Consider the following 22887-nt stretch of genomic DNA (forward strand, 5'->3'; position numbering starts at 1 on the left):
AAACAAAAGAAATATGTTTTCAGGTGGGTCATCAATTTCATCCTGCCGTGTACAATGCAACCATATTCACATATTGTGAATGTGTACTGTACTGTATCTGTGAAACAGGAGGCTGATATTTGCATAGGTTCAACTCAATCTTGCTGCAACAAAAGGGGCTTATTTTCATTCATGTGTTGTGTTCTAGTTCCATTTTGCGCACTTTTCTTTTTTCCATCACTTTCACTTGTTTAGCCTAACCTGCATCCTGTATAGTGACTGCAAGAGAGAAATTAGTTTACCCGAGACCAAAATAGCAAGCTTTCAGATCTGCTATTTTGACTATATAATTCTTAAACTTAAATAGTTTTCCGATTTAGGTAATTTCTTTGATTATTTTCACTTCATGAACATTTTTTTTGATTTTTTGTGGAAATATTTCAAAATAAACAAACAAAATTCCATGAATTCAAGTCCCCATGTGTAATCGATAGGAGGGGGGAAAGGGTAATTTTGTGGGTGAACTATCCCTTTAATACTAAGGATTTCACAGTGCATGCACGGCAAGTCAGAGGCTGTTTTTCCTCTCGTCTGCCTCTAGGAGTGTCGTCCACGTGACGTCAGCACGCACGCACGCACGCACGCACGCACACACACACACACACACACACACACACACACACACACACACACACACACACACACACTCAGTGACACCCACCCACCCATCAACAGCATATCAGCACGGTGCACCCAGCGGGGCTGCGCCGCCGCTGCCTTTGCTGCGCTGCCTTGCCTGCGGACGATGATGCCTGGTTCCCCGCCGTGGGGACGCCGAGTCCACGAGCCTCATCCCGGCGACCACCAGACCTCCGCAGCGGCGGCAGCAGCAGCATTATCCACCTCCTCTCCGTCTCCGACCTCCAGCAGCACCGACAGAATAAGCCCGGCCCGGCCCTCATGAAGCCCCCGTTGATGAAGCCCCAAGCCCCGGCCAGCAGAGTGCGGAGGAAAGCACCGCAGGAGGAGGAGGAGGAGGAGAATGTACTGGCGCGTCGGGCTCGCTTGGACGCGGTCGTGTGCGGTTGATCAGGGCCGGAGCGGCGGCGGCGGCGGCGGGTACAACCAGAGCCTGTCCCCCGCCGCCTCCTCCTCCTGTTGCAGCTCCGCGCTGGAGCCGCAGCTCTTGTCCCTGTATGGGTACATCATCAGCGCCTACCCGCTGCACAGGGACGTCATGTCGGCCCTGGTGGGCTCCGACTCCTGGTGGAGGAAGACCCTCTATCTGACCGGAGGGGCGCTGCTGGCCGCGGCCGCGTACCTCATCCACGAGCTGCTCGTCATCAGGTAGAGAGAGAGCAGTGCATGGTTTTCATGTCAAAGGAAGGTGGTCCGTTATTTATTCGGCATTTGTTTGAGCCACGGACCACCGTTTGATGACATTATAGCCTCTCAGAGCCAAGGATATGTTGTTGTTGTCGTTGTTGGATAAGATTGTGTCCACAAAATTCCATGCTGTAGAGAGATAACAGGCGAACGTTTATCAGAATAAAAACATTTCTACATTCGCTAATTGTGTAGACTTGTAAATTAAGTAGCCTAATGCAGATCTCTAACAATCATTTAACTCTTGAGAGCTGAAATAGAAACCAAAATTTGGTTTCATTTTCACTCTCTCAAGAGTTAAAGATTCGTCCATTTGGTTAACTCTCCCATCATTTAGACTGGGGACCACCTGGAACCCCCCCTCTCAAGGACCACTGGTGGTCCCCGGACCACTGGTTGAAAACCACTGAGGTAGAGACGAGAGAGGAACCCTTTCTATAATCAGAAGGCTAATCAATAAACAGATAAAAATGAAAACGCACCACGGCGCGCACTGGCTAGTACCCAATCAGCTGATTTGGTGTTGATATTTAGATGCAAGGCTGATGCCGGTTCTAGGCAGGGCTTTTTGTTGTATTCTTTCATCATTACTTAATATTGTCTAGTGGGGAGGGGCCAGACTGTTATGTACAGCTCGTTATGCATAGCCTAGGTATACACCGTAGTACGACAAAGTATACATCATGCTGTATGGAGAATAAGGAATCGTGAGTGGGTGTTTGGGGGGGTTGGGGGGGTGATGTCAGAGGCGTCAATTGGGTATGGCAAGGTATGGCAGCTGCCGAACCTTGGCTACAGGGGGAAACATCAAATGTATTCCTTATAATAAATTAATCGTGGCTGTTGCTAAGGTATGGCAACATGACTGCTGTCTTGCAAGACACCAGTCATGTTGCCATACCTTAGCTTTTGCTGAAGTGACGCCACTGGGTGATGTAACGCGGCTGCTTGTGCAACTGTCATAGAGGGAGATTCCATGTTTATGTCATGCAGAGAGGAAACAATGATCATTACATATAGCCTATCGCGCCTTCTTTCTTTTCTATTGACAATCATACAGAATTAGCAGGGTAGTATTATAGGCCTAGGCCTATATATGGCTCAAATGGACCGTGGGCTAATTGTCGTCAATCTGCTGTAGGTCATTCTATTGAACAGTGTAAGCCTATTAATAACAGCAGCTCATGTGTTATGCATGATGGGTGCCTTTTCGTTTTTGGCCGATATCTCAAGGGCTTATCGGGTATTCATCATATCCGTCATCATGTGTGCTGTTTTGGTGTCTTCCTATAGGCTACTAGCCCACATAAACACTGCAGTTATACGATGATCAGAATGACCTTTCTTAACATCTGACGAAAAGCTTCAGCCCCTTATCGCTATAACTGCCACCCTCTCCATCGGCAGATGATTATATTGTATATAGCCTATTATTTTCATTATCATTGCAGGCCTATTTTCCATGACGTGCTTTGTCTATAGGGTGCTGTTGTCCTTGCGTAAACATCTCTGTTTACCTGCAGTGTATAATGCTGACATTCTGTCTGCAAGCAAGGCCCCCATAGCCTATACACATTTAGGCTGCTTTGGAATCGATGGAGAATTTGATGCAGAACCTTTGATTTGGTGCTATTGAATTATGTTTCACTACAGATTAAGAGCCTATGTTTAGATAGTTTTCATCGTGGCTTGCTTGCTTAATATATCACGTTTCTTTTCCTCCATTCTCCCTTCTTCATTGTTGTTGTTGTTGTTGTTGTTCTGTTGCAGCATCTTCAAATCTATATAGGCTATAAACAATCAATGTGTGATTTGCCACGCTTATATATATCAAAGAATAATGCTTTTAATTAAAACAATTATTTGCCGTCATTGCGTCATTATATCGAGGGGGGGAAAACTGCTCTCGATGATTTCAGCACCACGGGGCAGTGGACAGCGGCAGCAGACTGAACGCGCTGCATGTTTTCAAGCTTTCAGCACTTTGCAAAGTGAACAGCTCCCCTTCAAATCTGCACCATACAGCACCAGCAGGCCTGCACGTGAGCACGTGCGACTCACTGACTGTACAAATCCTCGGTGCTCCATTCAAGCCACGAGCAGTGTTCACAATGGTACCAAGGGACCCCTTACGGGTCCCCTTGGCAGGGGCGTCACACCAAACTCTGGGCCCTGGGTACAAGGATTCACTGTGGGCCCCCCATGAATGTTAACTATTGAAAAATAGCAGATATACAAGCTCACGAGCGAGCTTGTAGATCTGCTATTTTTGAGAAATCGTGAAAATGTGTGCTAAGACACCTATGTTTCCATGTCAGTGATGCTCAAACCTTTTCATGTGAAGGACCCCCCCCATCTAAAAATTTGAGTTGCAAATGTTCACTTAAAAAATACATATATTCAAAGATTTGCGCACATTTTCTAGACTTTTCAAAAATAGCAGATCTACAAGCTCGCAGCGCGGCACTCGGTGCCGCGCTGTGAGCTTGTATATCTGCTATTTTTCAATAGCTAAAGTTACTAGGGCCCCTCCACCTTGGGCCCTGGTAACTCAGTCCCACTTTCCTACCCCTTGTGACGCCCCTGCCCCTTGGTTCCATTTGAACACGCTCTGGGTTAAAGTAACGCCGAGGATTTTTTTCCCTTTCTCTCTCTCTCTCTTCCTTTCTTCTGTGTATAGCCAGTGGTGCATGCATGCGCTGTGATTGTGCAGTATAGGCTATAGTGGCCTAGTATCTGGGATATAGTGTTTCCTTACCAATGCGTGATAGCGTTTCACAAGGGTATATGCGTCCAGTGTTTTGACATTGTAGAGGTTCACTTCATGGCTTTGTGTTGTCCTTGCCAGAGGCAGGCAGGCAGTCTGGGTCTTGCTCAAAAGAAGCCCTCAGTACCAGTTAACTGCCTCTCCAGTGAATTCCTTGATATAAACGTTTTGAGACCTTTAAATGGACATCAAGGTTGTATACACACACACACACACAGCCTCTGGGGTATATGCTGTGAAGCCCACTATATTCACTGTGAATGTGAATAAGAGCAGTCAAATTGCTACAAGGCAATTTGTAATGAATTGAATGTCTTTATCACTTAAAGGATGCCTATTTTATATTGATCACATGATCTGTCAAAACAAACTATATTTGCAGTGTTGTGTATATCAGGTATTCAGGGCTGGGTCAGATTACTTTGAAATGTAGTGAATACAAATGACATGGCGTTGTTTGTAGCATAATTAGTATAGCATAATCCCTATCCCTTCATTCCTCGGATTAAAAAATAATCTGAATTGGATTACTGCAGCTGATTACTGCAATCAGTTGCTGCTTCCCTGACAATGTAACTATAATCTAATTACACATTCTTCTGAATGTTATCTGGGCTATACATATAGTTATAGTTTATCTGTTTTCATAATGTATTATAATGCATTAGTACCCACAACCATGTGTATTCAGTCGTTCATTGATGAATCAAAGATTGATCCTTTTCAGTATGCAAACACTCTCTCTTAAACGCATGCTTAAAAAGAGACGAAAACACATTATGAAAAGTTATTTAACAAGGAATAAACTGTGCACGCACGCACGCACACACGCACACCTCCTGTTATTTTAACCACTTGAACCTCAGCATGCCTATTCTGGGGGAACGTTTGCAACAAAGAAAAAACAGCAGATCTACAAGGTGTGAGCTTTATAGATCGTCTATTTTTGCTGAAGGGATTTGGTGTGGACAGAAATAAGTTGTACGTCAGGTGTGTTTCACTAAGAATAGAGAGTTTAAGACAGTGCTCAGGGACCTCCTCCTCCCAAAGAAATGATATGGGGTATGTTTAGTAACAAGAAGACTTAATGTAACCAAGTTGACAAATAACTGGTTACTAAATAACACTATACTGACTACACCAGTTGTATTTTCACCAAGGCCATTTAAGGCTTTAACTATAAAGGAGGTTATTTTACAGAGCTTTAAAACTGGGAGGAGCTCAGTGAAGAAGACACCATGAATTGTCAAAATATAGCATTTATTTCACATTAAATAAATACAACTTAGGCCACTGCCAACACGACACTGGTCCTTTAACACAATCACATCTATGCCTTAATACTGTGAATCGTTAAGAGCAGGTAGAACACTCAACACACCACACCAACTCATCTGGTTAATAGTTTCACTGCAAAACAAACACACACTTAGTAGGCTATACAAACACTGCTCTCAACAATGCTCCGACATGACCAATGCATTAATTAAAACAGTGGGTAAACACATCAAACTACAATACTTAACATTACACAGGAACAATGACATTATGCGCACATACTGTAGTAGAATACCTTACCAGGGTGAGTAGAGTGAAAGCGCACCTAAATAGGCCTACAGAAATCTGCCTCGTGCATATACTGTACATGTGCAACATCATTATTACTGACACGCAAATCAGGTATCCATATTTAATTTAAAATGACAAAAAGCATTAAAACCATCTATGGCGCTGGAGCACACTCTACTCACCCATTACAAAAAACCTGTTTCCTGGTTGTCAACTTCCTGCTTTTAAGAAAAGGCTGATGCACACCTCAAAGGCTGGGTGCCAGTTGCGTAGGATCAAAAAGGGATCTCTGATAATGGAATCAAAGAAGGGGACCCGCACAGTGGCGTCAGTTCAGAAAAAGCTAAGGTATGGCAACATGACTGGTGTCCTGCACGCGCGCCTTCGCACGCGTGCAAGACACCAGTCATGTTGCCATACCTTAGCAACAGGCATGATACATTTATTTTAAGAAGTACATTTAATTCTTTCCTCCGTTTCTACGGTTTCTTGGGTAGCCTGGAACAGTTGTTCAGGTGCAGCTAAACTTGGCATGTTAGTGAACGTGCCACAATTAACAATAATGCATTGCACCTGTGCAGCTGACCTGCGGAACCTGGGAATATACCATTCTGTCAAGATGGGGAGAATAAAAGTGTGGAGAATACAATTATAATACCTTGTTAAAGTGATAATTTTGTAAAATTTTGCATTTATGGTTATTTTACTGTAATTTAACAACATAATTGAGAAGCGAAGCCATGTCGTCATTTGTGCGTAATGTCGCCCTCTAGGGGGTTCATGCTGGTATTGTTTTGTATTGAAATCGCCATTGGGGAATCTGCGATCGCCGCATATAAGGACTGTGTTCAAAAAATAAACACACCATGTGCGCGTTTCTGTCAGCGGGGGGGGGGGGGGGGGGTTCTGCATAGTTTATGATATTCATTCATATCTGATATAGCCTGTTGTAACTTGTTTCTAGCGTTTATTGTGTTACTCTTTGGGTAAATCTGTACATTTCCACCTTAGTCGATGCTTCATATCCATTTGGGTCAATCCGAGAGCATGGTGTGTTTATATCTTTAACACAGTTCTTATATGCGGTGATCGCAAATTCCCCAATGGCGATTTCAATACAAAACAATACCAGCATGAACCCCCTAGAGGGCGACATTTCACGCCATTTCACGGAAGTGACATCACACTTCGCTAGTCAATAACCAGCACAGATAGACAAAGAGACATTCATGGATTTATATTTAAAAGTTTATTTTTTCCCCTGGACCCAGGGTATGGCAGCTGCATACCCCTGCCATACCCAATTGACACCCCTGGACCCGCACACTGTAGAGAACTTGCAAAAAAGTAAAAGTAGCTTTATATCGACGTTTCTGTCATTTCAACCTTCATCAGGACGGACAAAGCAGGCCCAGATCATGATTGCTTGATCTCCACACATGTACACCTGCAGTCAATGACACCAAACCACAATCAATTGGTGTCCATGACGTTCACTGAAAACTCCACCTGGTTACATTAACACAGTATTTTTATTCATATTTACACGCTGGTGCACCGGAAATAGCAGATCTACAATCTCCTGTAGATTATGAATCTGCTATATATTTGGTGCATGACACTGGCCGTAACAATGTAAGATACACTGGATGCAATGATGTGCACAAAAAACATTCCTTGGGCTAAAAAACGGCCCCACAAGACTATGGTTTAGTGATGAAAAGTGATGAGTCATCACTTTTCGCACTTTTGTGGGGGCCGTTTTAGCCCAATGAATGTTTTTTCTGCAAAACAGATGTTTGCAATGGATTTAGAATCATGAAAAACCCCTAGTTTGACCCCTCATATGTTACTTAAAGCAGATTATTTTTTAGCTTGTTTCCCTGTAATGTAAAGTTAATGGGACACCAACTCTAGCGGCTGATAACACCAATTTAGCTGTGTCTCAGAAAGGGTTATCATACCAAAATATAATCTACAGATATAGAGCTTTTCAAAAATGCATGATAACCATTGCCACCTTTCCGATACCGACATCTCGTATGGCCCATGGACTACATAGGCTAGTGAACAGCTGCATCCAGCGTAAAAACGCGTCAAACTCATCACATGGAAGTGAATGAGTGAATGAGAACTCTTTGGATTAATTTGCTGTTCTTTTTGCACTCTCTTCAGAGCTAAATGAACAGTGAGGGTTGCTTGTTGTGGTTTCATTGCAGGAAGGAGGAGGAGCTGAACTCTAAAGATGCCATCATCCTCCACCAGTTCTCCAGACCCCAGAGCGGAGTCCCCTCCCTGTCCCCCTTCTGCCTCAAGATGGAGACCTACCTGCGCATGGTCGACCTGCCCTACCAGGTATGCACTATTAGTAAGGGGATTTTATAAGATATTTGACCAATCTGCGAAGTAAATCGCTACCAAGAAATTTCTTCATCAATGTGTTTCTAAAGGTGTGTAATAATATGTACTAAAAGGTTGAAATTCAACTCCCGGGGGAAACCTCATAAAAAAACTAATTTGTGTTCCCATTAATTTAAAAAAAAAGAAAAAAAAATGCTTTAAGTAGCATGTGAGGGGTCAAACTAGGGTTTTTTCATGAAGCTGAATCCATTGGAAGCATTTGTTTTGCATGAAAAACATTCCTTGGGCTAAAAATGGACCCACAAAACAATGGTTTAGTGATGAATCATCACTTTTCACTTTTACAAGGTTTCCCCCGGGAGTTGAATTTCAACCTTTTAGGTAACGATTTACTTTGCAGATTTTCTTATGTTCCCCTTTCTATATGTGGTTCTCTACCTTTTCAGGCTGCGACCCCAAAAATAATCAGATTTGAACTGGGGACCCCCCCACCCTGACGAGCACTAAGAGTTGAAGCATTACAATTTGTATACCAGTAAGACTCCCTAATCGGGAGATAAGCGACCGTAGGTCACATGTACACACAAAGAGGGCTGTAACTGCCATTGGTTCCTAGTTGTGTGGGCAATGTGTAGACATACTGTGTACCGATGTGCGTGATTTTAGGGCAAAATCTGTAGGAGCAGTGTCCAAAAATGTGTTTTGCAAGAATCGGCCTCATGGTGGCGCTAGAAGAGGGCCATGTGAGAAATGAGGGGTGGGGTCTCCGCGTTGCCTTGGCGGACGAATAGGTACCGGCCCCGGCTCTCCCGGACGCTCCTAGCCCGAGTTACGGCATTTTATGTGAGCTGCAGTGGAGGGGGTCCTCCACTGGGGGCGCCACCACTTTGGCATCCGTTCTGGAGCACCAGGAGTCGGTGGTCCCCGGGAATTCCCCGTGAGCAGCCATGTTGGAGTGGTCATTTGGTCATTTTTGCACATTTGGTCTTTTTTTACATCTGGGGGTCCACCAGGGACCTGGGGGTCCCTGGAGCTCCGGGGGTCCTTGGAGGTTGTAGTTTGGCAGCCAAGGAGCGTGTGTGCAAAATTTGGCATGGATCGGGGCAACGGTTGCGGAGATATGAGCAGGGCAATAGTGTGACGTGTGAGGTGTGACAGACAGACGGACAGACTGACTGACTGACGGACTGACTGACTGACGGACTGACTCACAGTTTGTGCAGGTTTTGATAGTAAGTGCGACCTACGGTCGCAAACACGGTTCTATAGTGAAAATAGCAGCGTAACGAGGCGCTGTGAGCATGTAGATCGTCTATTTTCACAATTTCCGCCTCTAATATTTGACATTTTGGCCAATGTTTAATTTGTCATTTTAGAGGTATTAAAAAGTCCTTAAATTGTCACTTAGAAATGTGCATACCGGTATATATATATGCCTCTATACACTTGATCTTTATGTTGGTTTGTTTACTGTTGAGTGAGAAACCAATGTTGCACATTAAGGTAATCATCTGGGGACCCCCCAAAATAACCCACAGGTTGAGAACCACTGCACTAACACAAAAAAAAATCCCCAAAAAAGGTTTCTCAAAGTGGGTGCGGTGGAACCCTAGGGTGCCGCAGTGGGTGCCTCAGTATAATCTGATAACATTTGGAATTCATCAATATCACTATAGTGGGGGAAAAAAACAGGCGGCTGCGATCCTCCATTACAAAGATAGAGCCAGTGGAAAGTGCCTGCTTTGCACCCAAATTCAATTGATTTTTTACCCGATTCTATAAGTGTATTTTGGAATCCTTCTAATCCTTCTATGTGTCTGTGTCAGCAATCTGGCTAGCCATCGTCAAAGAAAAGGTCCTTTTTACTCAACTGGAGCTCAGTTAGTCTGTTCTTGAGCGACTACTATGTCAGTGGTTCTCATGTGAAGGACCCCCAAGATGATATGTATTTGGCCACGGACCCCCATCTCAAAATATTTAGTTCCAGGGGAACACCCAGAAACAAACTTTGAGTTACAAACATTTGCTTTAAAAATACATATATTCAAAGATTTGCACACATTTTCACGACTTTTTTCAAAAATAGCAGATCTACAAGCTCGTAGCGCGGCACTCGGTGCCGCGCTATGAGCTTGTATATCTGCATATTCCAGAGCCCATGGGCCTGTGGAAAGATAACCGTGTCTGTCCTCTCTGGGCTCCTCCAGAACTACTTCGACGGGAAGCTGTCCCCTCAGGGGAAGATGCCGTGGATCGAGTACAACCAGGAGCAGGTGTGCGGCACCGAGTTCATCATGGACTTCCTGGAGGAGCGTCTGGGCGTCAGCCTCAACCAGAACCTGACGCCACAGGAGAAGGCCGTGTCCCGGGCCATCACCAAGATGGTGGAGGAGCACTTCTACTGGTGAGTTCTTTTATTTTATATTTGTATTTCTATTTTCATTCCACGATTTTGTAACCCATTGGGCGTTGTAGTAGTTCCAGACTCTATATAGCATTCAGGAGGTGTAGTTCCAGACTCTATATAGCATTCAGGAAGTGTAGTTCCAGACTCTATATAGCATTCAGGAGGTGTAGTTCCAGACTCTATATAGCATTCAGGAGGTGTAGTTCAGACTCTATATAGCATTCAGGAAGTGTAGTTCCAGACTCTATATAACATTCAGGAAGAGTAGTTCCAGTCAGACTAGCATTCAGAGATTGTAGAATAGTTGTCTGGCTACATGAGACCATAGGGGAAGACCTCCTCCGTCACCAAGATGGTGGAGCAGCACTTGTACTGGTGAGAGACAGCGTGGCAGAATGGCCTGCCTGGCAACAAGAGAATTCACCCTTCAGGGATGAAAGCAGAAGGCTCGGCTCATGGAAAATGGTGAGGGGGCATGTACATAAAACCTAATTAACCCTGGGAGGGGGCAGAATTCGCAACTGAGGGTGCCAGGCCCCCTCTGGCACCCCCGTAGCTGAGACTCATGAAAAGCAGTCTGAGTTCCTCAAAGCTTTTGTGTTGGTCTCATGCACAGTAAAATACTGAGTGTTAAAAGAGGCAGTGAAATGAAAAATATGTTTTTCACACTTTTAGAGCATATCTGGATGCCAAAAAAAGTGAAAGATTCCTGTGTTTCGTGCGTGATGACGAACGTTTACTCCACTAATAATTCACAAGGTCAGAATGATTGACAGGTGACTGTGTCAATCAACTTCAACTACTTTAACTACTCCCGCGAGCCACTGCTGGTTTTGTGTCTTTGAATGACTGCAGAGTAGGTACTGTATATGAAACCTATGTTTTCCCAATTAACCTAAGATTAGCCTCTCTGTGTAGAAATACATGCTGTACTTCACATCTCCAGTATTACTTGATTATGCTTGGAGCTTGCATAATCTTGGAGGTCTGCTATTTTCAATATTTTCACCATAAGGCCCTTTTAGAAATGTCAGCCCCTGCCTCTCTAACATTCTCTGTACCTCCCTTTGTGTGTGTGTCTGTCTGTGTGTGTGTGTGTGTGTGTGTGTGTGTGTGTGTGTGTGTGTGTGTGTGTGTGTGTGTGTGTGTGTGTGTGTGTGTGTGTGCGTGTGTGCGTGTGTGCGTGCGTGTACGTGTGTGTGCCTGTGTGCGTGCGTGCCTGTGTGTCCCACCAGGACCATAGCGTACTGCCAGTGGGTGGACAACCTGGAGCAGACCCAGAAGATGCTGTCGGTGAGCGGTCCGCTCAGCGACCTCCTTAAGTGGATCCTCAGCCACCTGACGGGAGGCATCCTGAAGAGGGAGATGTACGGCCACGGCATCGGACGCTTCTCCAAGGACGAGGTGTACGCTCTGATGGAGAAGGACATGAGGACGCTGGCCACACTGCTGGGTAGGAATACACATACAGTAGCAGGGACGTGCTGGGCCCCTGATTCAGCCCGGGAAAAAGAGTTGGAGAGGCCCTCATTGCGTGCCATTGAGAGAGATCTCTCTCTCTATAGCGCTGCGGCTACTCAAAGATTTGTGACAAAGTGACAAGCCAGTGGGCCAGTTACGTGAGTTATATTTCGTCGTTGTCGGGTGGAAACCTTATACGTCCAAAACCGTTTGTTTTGTATTTATCATTTTAAAAATGATTTAATCTAGTGAAAACAGCCGATCTACAAGCAAACAACGCCTCGCGGTGCGAGGCGTTGTGTGCGTGTAGATCTGCTGTTTTCACTACTTTTGTGCAAACAGTTTAATTTGTACTTTTGTGCAAACAGTTTAATTTTTTCCTAATGGCCGGCCTGGAATGAACCGGCCGTTCGGGAGTTGTCCCGCTTTTCCCAATGGCCAGCACGTCCCTGTACAGTAGTATACAGTATATAGTATAGTATAGTATAGTATAGTATAGTATCTTCCCCAAGGACGAGGTGTACGCTCTGATGGAGAAGGACATGAGGACGCTGGCCACACTGCTGGGTAGGAATAGAAGGCAGGACTGCCTTGTTGTCACCGCCAGGTCTCAGTTAGCCTGGTATCAGTACCATTTTCTGGGTTTTTGATCCGGTCGGCAGCGGAAACAGCCTACGTCATGTTGTACTTCCTCAAAGGACTACACTTTGGCCGGAAAGATCAAACCAGAAACAGTTTTAACCCCCTGGCAAGACGAGCATTTAAATGGGGATTTGGGAAACAAACCGGGGGGACCAAAACAAAGCGACGCCGCTTGTTCTGCTTGTTTCCAGTTTAGGCCACGTCTTGACCGGATCAAACGGCCCGTTGTAAACTAATACCAGGCTTTCCTCCGAGGCGGAAAGACTGGTGACACGAGGTTAGGTTGCAATGAAAACCTCAAACTCTGTCCGTCCGTCCATCCGTCCGTGAGTGCATGAGTGAGTCACGCTACAACCGCGTGGCCAAGAAGGTGGTGCCCACAGGCATGATAACAACATCTTCTCGCAACCGCTGTCGACCTCACGGTCGCTACTCGCCCTTTCGGCCTGTTACTTGTTGTAGTGACCTGTTAGCTGCAAAACACACCATGACGGCTGGCTTGCACCCACGAGGGTGATCTTCACAGAACACTCCTTTCTGTCTGTCTTCAGGGATAGGCAGTGTTGGGTCAATTACTTTGAAAGCGTAATTTGTAAGTCCCTTATATAGTAGGCCTATATACAAATTACATCCTGCACATAATTCTACATTCATTCAATTTTCTAACTCTGACTATAGGGCTCTATTATGATCCAGGTCTTATGCCTTATGCCTTAACTACTTTGCCTTTTTTTTTTACTATTTTGAAAAACATTTTTAAATACTTCAAATGCTGATCTACATCTGCACGTTGTGAGCTTGCAGATCAGCTATTTGAAATATTTAAAAAAAACATGTCTATATAGTATAAAAAGGCAAATAAGTTAAGGCATAAGGCATAAGACCTGGATCATAATAGAGCCCTAGTAGGAGTCTAAGAGATACTGTAGGGGTTGCCTAATGATAATTACATCCTGATGTTAAAGAAAATATTTCTAAAGAAGAACAAATAAAGGTTGTCATTTATAGCTAATGGTAATTCAAAATCGGTTGGTAATGTTGCATTTTGATGTGGTGTCATAATCAAACGTCATGTTCATATGGCACACTGACTATCAAGAAAATGAAAACTTGGCACTTAATGTCAAAAAGGTTGTCGACCGCTGAACTACATGCTCTGCATTTGGGAGGTGGGCTGAGGACAGTTCAGATTTTAGTTTTCTATTGATTCAAAAATAACACTGGCTTCTATTTAAGCGTGTCAACTTTCCAGGAAGAGAAAGACTACAGTTTCTATTAGCCACTGATCTTTTATTTATTTTTATTCAACCTTTATTTAACCAAAACCTTTATTTAACCAAAAACACATTGAGACACAGGGCCCTATTTTTGTCCATGTCTTACCCCTTATCCCTTATGCCTTTTTTTTTATTTACTATTTTGAAAAACATTTTTAAATACAAATAGCTGATCTACAAGCTCACAACTTGTCGATCGGCTATTTGAAGTATTTTAAAATATCTTTCAAAATAGTAAAAAGAATAGGGAACTGGCCAAGAGGCAGAAATAAAATTACGCAATCTTTGCTACACGTACAATACAACAAACAAACAACAAAATAGGACATCCATGATACACCACCCAATACCTAAGATTACTCCAAAGTGACTGATGATGTGATAAACCATCCACAGCTCATTTCTGAGCTAGAGAGAAATAGAGAATGATGTGTTTATGCATCCATTTTTATTGTGCACCCACCATGATGAATTGGCTAATGTAAATTTAAAAAAAGGAGCATTCTTGTGAACCTATAAGCTTTAACATTACTTTTTGTATTCCCTTTGAGAGAATATAAGTAACTCATGAAGCCCAAAGAATACATGATTGAAACAGTCTACGTTTAAGCCTTTGTTCTAGGATGCAGTCACTGGCCAAAAAGAAGAGCTATTCAGGCTTCCTGCATGGGGCTAGATCAGTGGTTCTCAATCTTTTTTTGGCTAAAGTACGCCTTAAACTGAATTCCGAAGCCAAGTGCACCCTTCCCCTGACTGCAGCTAAATGTACATCAAAAGTCCAGTTCCAATGCCAATATGTTCATATGTTCATAATGGCAAATAAACATGACTTTCTATTCAATTAAAGTTACTACTAGTCAGTAGTCAGGTAATTGATGTAATTTGGTTTAGAAATGTACAGATGAGCAGGTTCACACAAACTCTATCAATGTTTTATCATTAACCATAGCAGTAAAATAGGCCTACACATTTTCTCACGTACCCCCTGCAGTACCCCTGTGTACCCCTAGGGATAAACATACCCCCATTTGAGAAACACTGGGCTAGAATGACCTTGACTTATTGACTTGACCTTGACTTCAGTTGAGACGTTGGCTGTGGTTGTTATTTGTGTGTTTTTACCTGGATCCCTTTTTCGATCATCAGCCGAGTGTAAATATAGAAACCATCTCACTCTCTGTAATCACTCACTTTAATATGAAGTGACACTGGGGAGGACACATTATTATTTATTAGGCCTAGAATTATTGAATGCTTTAACCAGTGAAAAATAGCAGATATACAAGCTCGCAGCGCGGCACCGAGTGCCGCGCTGCGAGCTTGTAGATCTGCTATTTTTGAAAAAGTCGTGAAAATGTGTGCAAATCTTTGAATATATGTATTTTCAAAGCGAACGTTTGTAACTCAAATTTTGCTTCTGGGTGGTCCCTGGAACTAGATATTTTGAGATGGAGGTCCGTGGCCAAATAAATATCATTTTGGGGGTCCTTCACATGAAAAGGTTTGAGCACCACTGACATAGTAGTCTCTCAAGAACAGACTAATTGAGCTCCAGTTAAGTGAAAAGGACCTTTTCTTTGACGATGGCTGGCCAGATTGCTGACATAGAAACATAGGTTTTTCAAAAAAACTTTAGAAGGATTCAAAAGACACTTATAGAATCGGGTCAAAATTCAAATTTTCACGATTTTTCAAAAATAGCAGATCTACAAGCTCGCAGCGCGGCACTCGGTGCCGCGCTGTGAGCTTGTATATCTGCTATTTTTTAATATTTAAAGCATAAAATATTGCGTCATATTGTGTTCAGGCCTAAATGGGTTAAATGTGACCAGTGTGTCAGTGTGTGTCATATAACCTCATAACCAGCCATTTCAAATGGCTGTGATAGTTTTAAATCATAGCACAATGCTGACCTCTCGTGGTGAAAACCGCAAGTTCACTATAGTTTTGTTTGTGACATTAGCTGCAAAGGGAGTCAGATCTCAGGTTTCGACAGTGTGCACTCCAGTTATTAAATTCACCCTCACACTCACTTAAAACAGATTGTTGTCAACAAATATTATCATGTGTGACTAATGAGAGGTTAAAGTCAAACCATTTCTGCAGTTGTATGTTTAGGCCTACACATATCACCCTGTAGACAATATGCCTTCCGGTGTGTTCCAAGATTTCTAGCGGAAGTCTGCGTTTAACGGACGTTACGTCATGCGGTGCGGGTCTGTTTACATTCCCCAGCGAAAAAACTAAAATAGATTGTAACTCTTAACTCGCTCTTAATAGGTGTAACATTGCTTGAATCAATGTTTTTGTTTGTATATTGTTTATTGCGAGCGCAACCGACGGAGCAGGAGACATAGACCAGTTAATTTCGTGCAGGGAATACGTTTGCAGGAACACCGCACCGTGGAAAAATACAGCTTCCGGTGAAATTCCTACGGCGGAAGTTGAACGCTTTCTGCCTTCTATTGTCACCAGGCTTTTCTCTTCGGAGATGAGTAAGCCTGGCTACGCGAGGCTATACACATCTTGGATCCCTTTCATAAGCACATGCCTCTTTCAAACAATGTTGACATTATACAAACAGTGTGGACATTACAATCCGACACGACATCACTAAATTAGAACTGAATTTGGAATTCAGTTTCTGAATTTTATGACTAAAGCACGACATTTTCTACAGTTTCTGTATACCTTAACAAACATCAAAAGTTTAGTGTGGTTGCTATAGTATAGACAACATACTATTATTCTCGGTCAGAGAATCTTTTGCCAGCAAACTGAACCTGCTTTTTGTAAACTTTCTCACAAATGTATGAGTGAAGCTTTTGGTCATGCTTCACACACACTGTTGTCACTGTTTCACATGACATCACGATATATAATAGTATAAATAGTAAGACGCAATTCATTTCCCAGTGGATTCCTCACGGCTTGCGTCAGTGCAACCACACATGCAATTTCCCAGGATTGCACCTTTTCTAGTTGTTATTATTAACACTTCAGCCGACATTGACTCGATAACGTGTCAATTGTTTTATCGCACTTGGCCGCCATTGACTTGAAAAATGAGTCCAATCTGCCTTTTCGTTTTTTAATATCAGAAGGCCGTGTGATGCACCCCGCAGTAAAGCAGGGACTCAATTTCACAAGATCCTTCTTGTCTCTTCGTATAAGAAATGCCTCATTGTGTCTCCTCTTCTCTGTACAGGCGATAAGAAGTACCTGATGGGTTCCAAGCTGTCTGCTGTGGACGCTGCAGTGTTCAGTCACCTGGCCCCCGCCATGTGGACGCTGCCGGGAACACGGCCCGAGCAGCTCATCAAAGGTCAGAGGTCAATACATGCGCGTGTGTGTGTGTGTGTGTGTGTGCGTGTGTGTGTGTGTGTGTGTGTGTGTGTGTGTGTGTGTGTGTGTGTGTGTACAATGCATGACATCAGTACATGTGTGATATGTACACTGCATTTATTATACCTGCTGCTATTTTCATAATTATGCTGGATATGTTTTACCAGGGCCAGACTGGGACAGTAGTCTGTGATTGGGCTACTAGGCCAGCATTCAGATGATAGACATCATGTGATGTCTCTCTGCTCTGTGGGCCAGTGCCACTGAAGGATTGTCCCCCTCCACTTAGTGGCCGCCCACTGGAAACATGCCAATAAAGCTCTGTTGAATTGAATTTATAAGTCCCGGAAAAGACACGCTGTGATTGGCCAGTAGTCACTTTGACTGGCAGCGTGGTCTCCGGACGTCTGGCCTCCAGTTGTCGCTCCAGTGAACTGCAGCGGCAGATGAGGTGTCTAGCTTTTTATATCTCTGATACCCACACTGTGCTCTCTGTCCCCCCCTGCAGGCGAGCTCATCAACCTGGCCATGTACTGCGAGAGGATCCGCCGGCGCTTCTGGCCCGAGTGGTTCGTCGACCTGGACGACTTCTACTACAGCAGCGACACCACGGAGGACAGCGACTCCCCCTCCAAGCAGCTCCCCGACCTGGGCCTGTACTCGTGCACGGACACCTCCTCCTTCCAGGACGACACGCACACCCACACGCACACCCGCACGCACACGCCGTGCAAGGCGCCGTGCACGCCGCCGGCGGAGCCCCAGTCGCCCGTGGACAGCGACCGCACCGGACACTCGCTCTACGACTCGGACATGGACACGGAGTGCTCCGAGATAGAGTCCCCGCTCAAGTGTTGACGGAACATTTGCTCGCGCATGCACACACACACACACTTATACACACACACGCACGCGGGGCGTCAGTGGCCCAGGAGGTAGAGCGGCCGCCCGGGAGCCGTATATGCGGTGTCCCGGGTTCGATTCCCCGGCTCCTTCTGGCTGCGCGACGAAGTGTCCTTGAGCAAGACGCTGAACCCCCTTTTATTTAACACACGCTCCCGACAGGCAGGGTGGTTGGTGCCTCCGTCCGCTGTCGCTGAATGAATGAATGTGAGCTGTACGAGCGCGTAACGCGTACCGCGGACCGGTGTGTGCGAACGGGTGGATTTGAAAGTACTCTGTACAGAGCATTAGAGCGGTCAGAAAGACTAGAAAAAGTGCTACGTACACACTCTCATGCACACACACACATTAGTTATGCACACGTGAACACAACACACAAAGAGAGGGGTGTTCCAACTGAACCAGCGCCCCCTGCGTTGTGGATGTATTTTTGGAGGTGCCTCGGCCATCTCCGTTTAGAACAAAGGGACTCGAACGGAAGAAGATACAGGATTCCAACACGAAGAGGAGAGACTGCCAGCCTCAGAGAGAGAGAGAGAGAGAGAGAGAGAGAGAGAGAGAGAGGTGTAGAAGCAGAGATGGAGACAAGGAGTAAATGACGCCATCGCTGACAAACTCCACCCGGCCCCGACATCGTCCACAATCGCCGCTGCTACTTGTTTGTCGTGTTGGCACCACCATGACAACCATGTGTGTGTGCGTGCGTATGTATGTGGCCATGTGTGTGTGTGTTGTCTGACTGGCACCTGTCTTACAGTGGTTCAACTGGCTGTCAGGTGGAAACCTTGTATGTCCAAAAGCATAATTGTTAGGAAAGGGAAGGAAATTAACCTGCTCTCCAAATGGATGCAGTTGCTCCTTAGCTCTTTAGTTTAGTATTATAACGTCGTTGTTGGGCGGAAACCTCGTATCTCCAAGTTTCAAATTTGTACTTTTTTCACCAAGCAAAGCCCTGCTTCATCATACAAGGCTGTCGTGCTTGTAGATCTGCTGTTTTCACTAGTTTAGTTAATTTTTAAAATGACAAATACAAAAGGAATGGTCTTGGACATACAAGGTTTCCACCCGACAACAACGATAAGCTCTTTTAATATTGTTCAGTGGTTCGATATTCATAAAACCCCACTGACACACTTAACCACCATAAACCTGGCCTCCCCGTTTTAGGCATATATGTCATGTAATCGTAGGCGAAAATCTTCAAAGGGCGAAACATTTTTTAGCGATCAAATCTGAAAAGGGTTTGAGATCGGCAATCGTTCGCTGCTTTCGCGTGGCACTGTCGTACGACACATTATAATAGAGCTTGTTAATTCATAAAAATTATGAACAACATAATAAGACTAAATATGGAGAATACAAGGTTTCTGCCCGACAGTAACGAGATCAGGTGGTGAACTGTACAGGTGTTGACTGAAATCACAAATAGGTGTACATTTGATATCCGATCTGATTCCTAGATCCAATAGTATTTCAATATAAATGGGTTTAAATAGTATAGATAGCCTGCAAATAATATAATAGTTCCCTCTGTCATATAGTGTAAATACTACATTATAGAATAGATGATTCTCATAAGTCTCTCCGGTATGAACTTGGACATCAGTAGCTAGTTTAATGAAAACCCCCTGTGAACTCCAACCCCCCCGGAATCTATATGCGCAGAGCCTTATGGCATGTTTCTGACCAGATGACTGCGATTTTATGTTTTCATATCTGTCCAACCATTCTCCTAATATTTGCCGCAACACATACATACAGTACCAACAACCATGAAATGCCATTGGATGATAATGCAGTGTCCTCTGTTCTGGTCCAATGGTAAGGGCCGATTGTTGCTATTTTCCCCGGCTGGACGGCTGTGGTGATTGGTGGAGACGGGAGGACAGGAGGGGCACCAAGCCCCCAGAACCGCGGTGGAACGTTGAAGCATCCTTCGCCTTGGTGGTCAAACCTGGGAGTGCAGTTAAACGCTACTGCGCATGCATATGCTAATGCTACTGCGTAGCCTAATGCGCCTGCTGCTCCGTGCTCAACGCTTCCACAAAATTGGCTTCATTTTCGGTGCCAATCGAGGTACTTCCAGCAGTCTTCCGGGTGCTTCAATATGTTTTACTTCAGGTGATACACAATTCTGTCCACCACGGATTAACGACTCACGCACACGGCCATTAGCTGCTCGCCGTGGGCACTAACTAGTCCACATAGCTGCTCACTAGCCCGCAAAGTGGCTCACTAGCCCGCCTAGTGGCTCACTCGGTCGTGGCTCACAAGCCTCAAGGCCGTGCTGTCTTTTTATCAGGAGATTAGAGGAGTTTGAAGTGACAAAAACAAGCGCTCCTCTTCCCCAAACCTCCAGGGGACAATAACGTTGCATATTTGGCGAGCCAGCCAGGGGTCAAACCTGTTAATGTTCTATTCCCAGGCGGGCCGTTCTCTACCAAGCCCCTGAGGATTGACTTAAGTGATTTCTATACGTTTGCCTTTTTAAAGGCATAACACAACCCACCGAAATTTTGAGGAAAGTGTAATACATCACAACACACAAAAATGTAAAGGAAAACACAACCCACAGAAGCTCAACGTACCGTTTTAGCTCTCCAGCTCTACATCAGCAGGACACTGCATTGTCATCCATGTCCTTTCATTGTGTTTTCTGTCATCATCTTGGAACGTCATTTATTACGTCATCGAGGGTATGAGCTTCCGGGTCGAGTTCAATCTGCAATTCAATAGATTTTAAGCGTTCAATAGGATGTGATGTGGATTCAGACGCGGAGAGAGCGGATGAAACAATCATGTAGAAACAAATTAAAATAGATCTAGATAGATAAATAGATATATTCAGACAGTGCATGGCTGGTACGTGCCGACAGAACACAGTGAGATGTTAGTTTAACTGGGAAGAGGCCTATGGAACCATTTAGGAAAACTCTTCCGTGTTAAAATAACAATAACAAGGACTTTACTGTGAATTCAACCCTTTACGCCATTATGTAGATATAAGGTGTTAAATGTGTTTCTTGTGCTGGCCTGCTTTTTTACGTTTGTTATTGTGATGCTGTGATCGTTGGTTTGAGTCACACGCAGCTAACTGCAGCGTTGCTAATCTGTGTTGATGCGGATGTTATGTCATTTCTCAGCCCAGCAGTAGGCTGTACTTTTACCTACAGTGATGCTAGGGAATCAACGTCATGATGGGACTGTGTTGGGAGTTTGCGAACAACCGTCTTGTGTGAATTCCTTGTTGACAAACAAATGTTGGCGTAATTCCCCACAAGATGACCGTTGTTGCAAGTTCGTGCACTACAATACTTAACGGAGGACAGAAAAAAAAGATGTCACAGAATATGTTCCGTATCACAAACGCAAACACTGATGATGCCTGTGTTTTTGTCTGCATCTCCAATACAATGGCCCCCAAATACTGTATGTATGTATGTATGTATGTATGTATGTATGTTTGTTTGTCTGAAAGAATGACTTTTATCTACGTCAGTGGTTCTCAACCTTTTCAGGCCGTGACCCCCAAAATAATCATATTTTAACTGGGGACCCCCCCACCCTCACTAAGAGTTGAGGCATTACATTTTGTGTAGCATGATTCTATTGTGAAAATAGTAGATCTACATGCTCACAACGCCTCGTGTTGTGAGCATGTAGATCTACTATTTTCACAATTTCTGCCTCTAATATTTGACAATTTGGCCAACGTTTAATTTGTCATTTTAGAGTCCTTAGATTTTTACTTTAGAAATGTGCAGATACCCTCTATACACTTAAACTTTATGTTGGTTTGTTTACGGTTGAGTGAGAAAACAATGTTGCACATTAAGTTAATCATCTGGGGGTCCCGGCCCACAGGTTGAGAACCAGTGATCTAGGGTGTCCCACCCCCTCTCCTCTGCCCCCTAGCTGTGGGACAGGGGAGGACCCCAGCCGTAGAGTGAACAGACTATAAGGTCACGTCAAGCAGCAATAACAGGTCAATCCTGACTTCAACAAAAAGGGAAAAAAATGTGTCTATTCTGTTCCTTCTCATTTTACGCTTGGCTGAGTTGAATGTGCGTCTGGCTTTTTACGTGTTTGTCGTTCAGCAAACGCATCGGCCGGCCAAAGCGCGTGAGTGTGTGTGTGTGCGTGCGTGCGTGCGTGCGTGCGTGCGTGCGTGCGTGCGTGCGTGCGTGTGCGTGTGTGTGTATGAAGGGAGAAGCAAGGGTTGTATTTTTCTCCTCTTTTGAAGCATGGATGAGTCATCTTCAGTGTTGATTTAATGTATGATAGCAGTACACACAAGCAAGCATTCACAGCTGGGCCTTTTGCTTACACACAGACATCACGTACACAGCGCACGCACACACCCACGCACGCACGCACGCACGCACGCACGCACACACACACACACACACACACACACACACACACACACACACACATATCCACAACACACATATACAAACGTGACAATAACGCTCCAATATGGTTTGCAATGCTCTAATGCAAACAGCACAGTAGAATAGTTATTATAAAGTGTGATGTCATCCATTGTGACAGTGGATTACATCACACACTATAGAGCCTGAGGCCTGATATGTCATCCTTGATGATGATGATGATGGTGGTTTGGTGGCTTGGATGGAAAGAACTAACCCAAATGCTTATGGACACCCTATCTATGTGCTTATTCTCCTGTAAAGCATTCTAGACTGTAGATGCCCTGCTGCTCAGCCAGAGTCCAACAACAGTATACATTAGGTTAGTTTACCTAAGTTATAAAACAAACCCCAAAC

General features: G+C 44.4%; 1 protein-coding gene across 1 annotated transcript; it reads left to right on the forward strand.

The window, feature by feature from the left end:
* Positions 1 to 1021: 1021 nt before the first annotated feature.
* On the forward strand, positions 1022 to 18052 carry faxca (failed axon connections homolog, metaxin like GST domain containing a; the record flags this gene model as incomplete). Its single annotated transcript, XM_080745357.1, has 6 exons — positions 1022 to 1326; positions 7921 to 8056; positions 10270 to 10466; positions 11705 to 11922; positions 17058 to 17174; positions 17703 to 18052. 6 exons carry the CDS (start codon positions 1022 to 1024, stop codon positions 18050 to 18052), a joined length of 1323 nt encoding a protein of 440 aa, XP_080601483.1.
* Between the last annotated feature and the right edge of the window lie 4835 nt (positions 18053 to 22887).

This window comes from Nannobrachium achirus (assembly GCF_963921795.1).
Source record: "Nannobrachium achirus genome assembly, chromosome: 16".
Taxonomy (NCBI): domain Eukaryota; kingdom Metazoa; phylum Chordata; class Actinopteri; order Myctophiformes; family Myctophidae; genus Nannobrachium; species Nannobrachium achirus.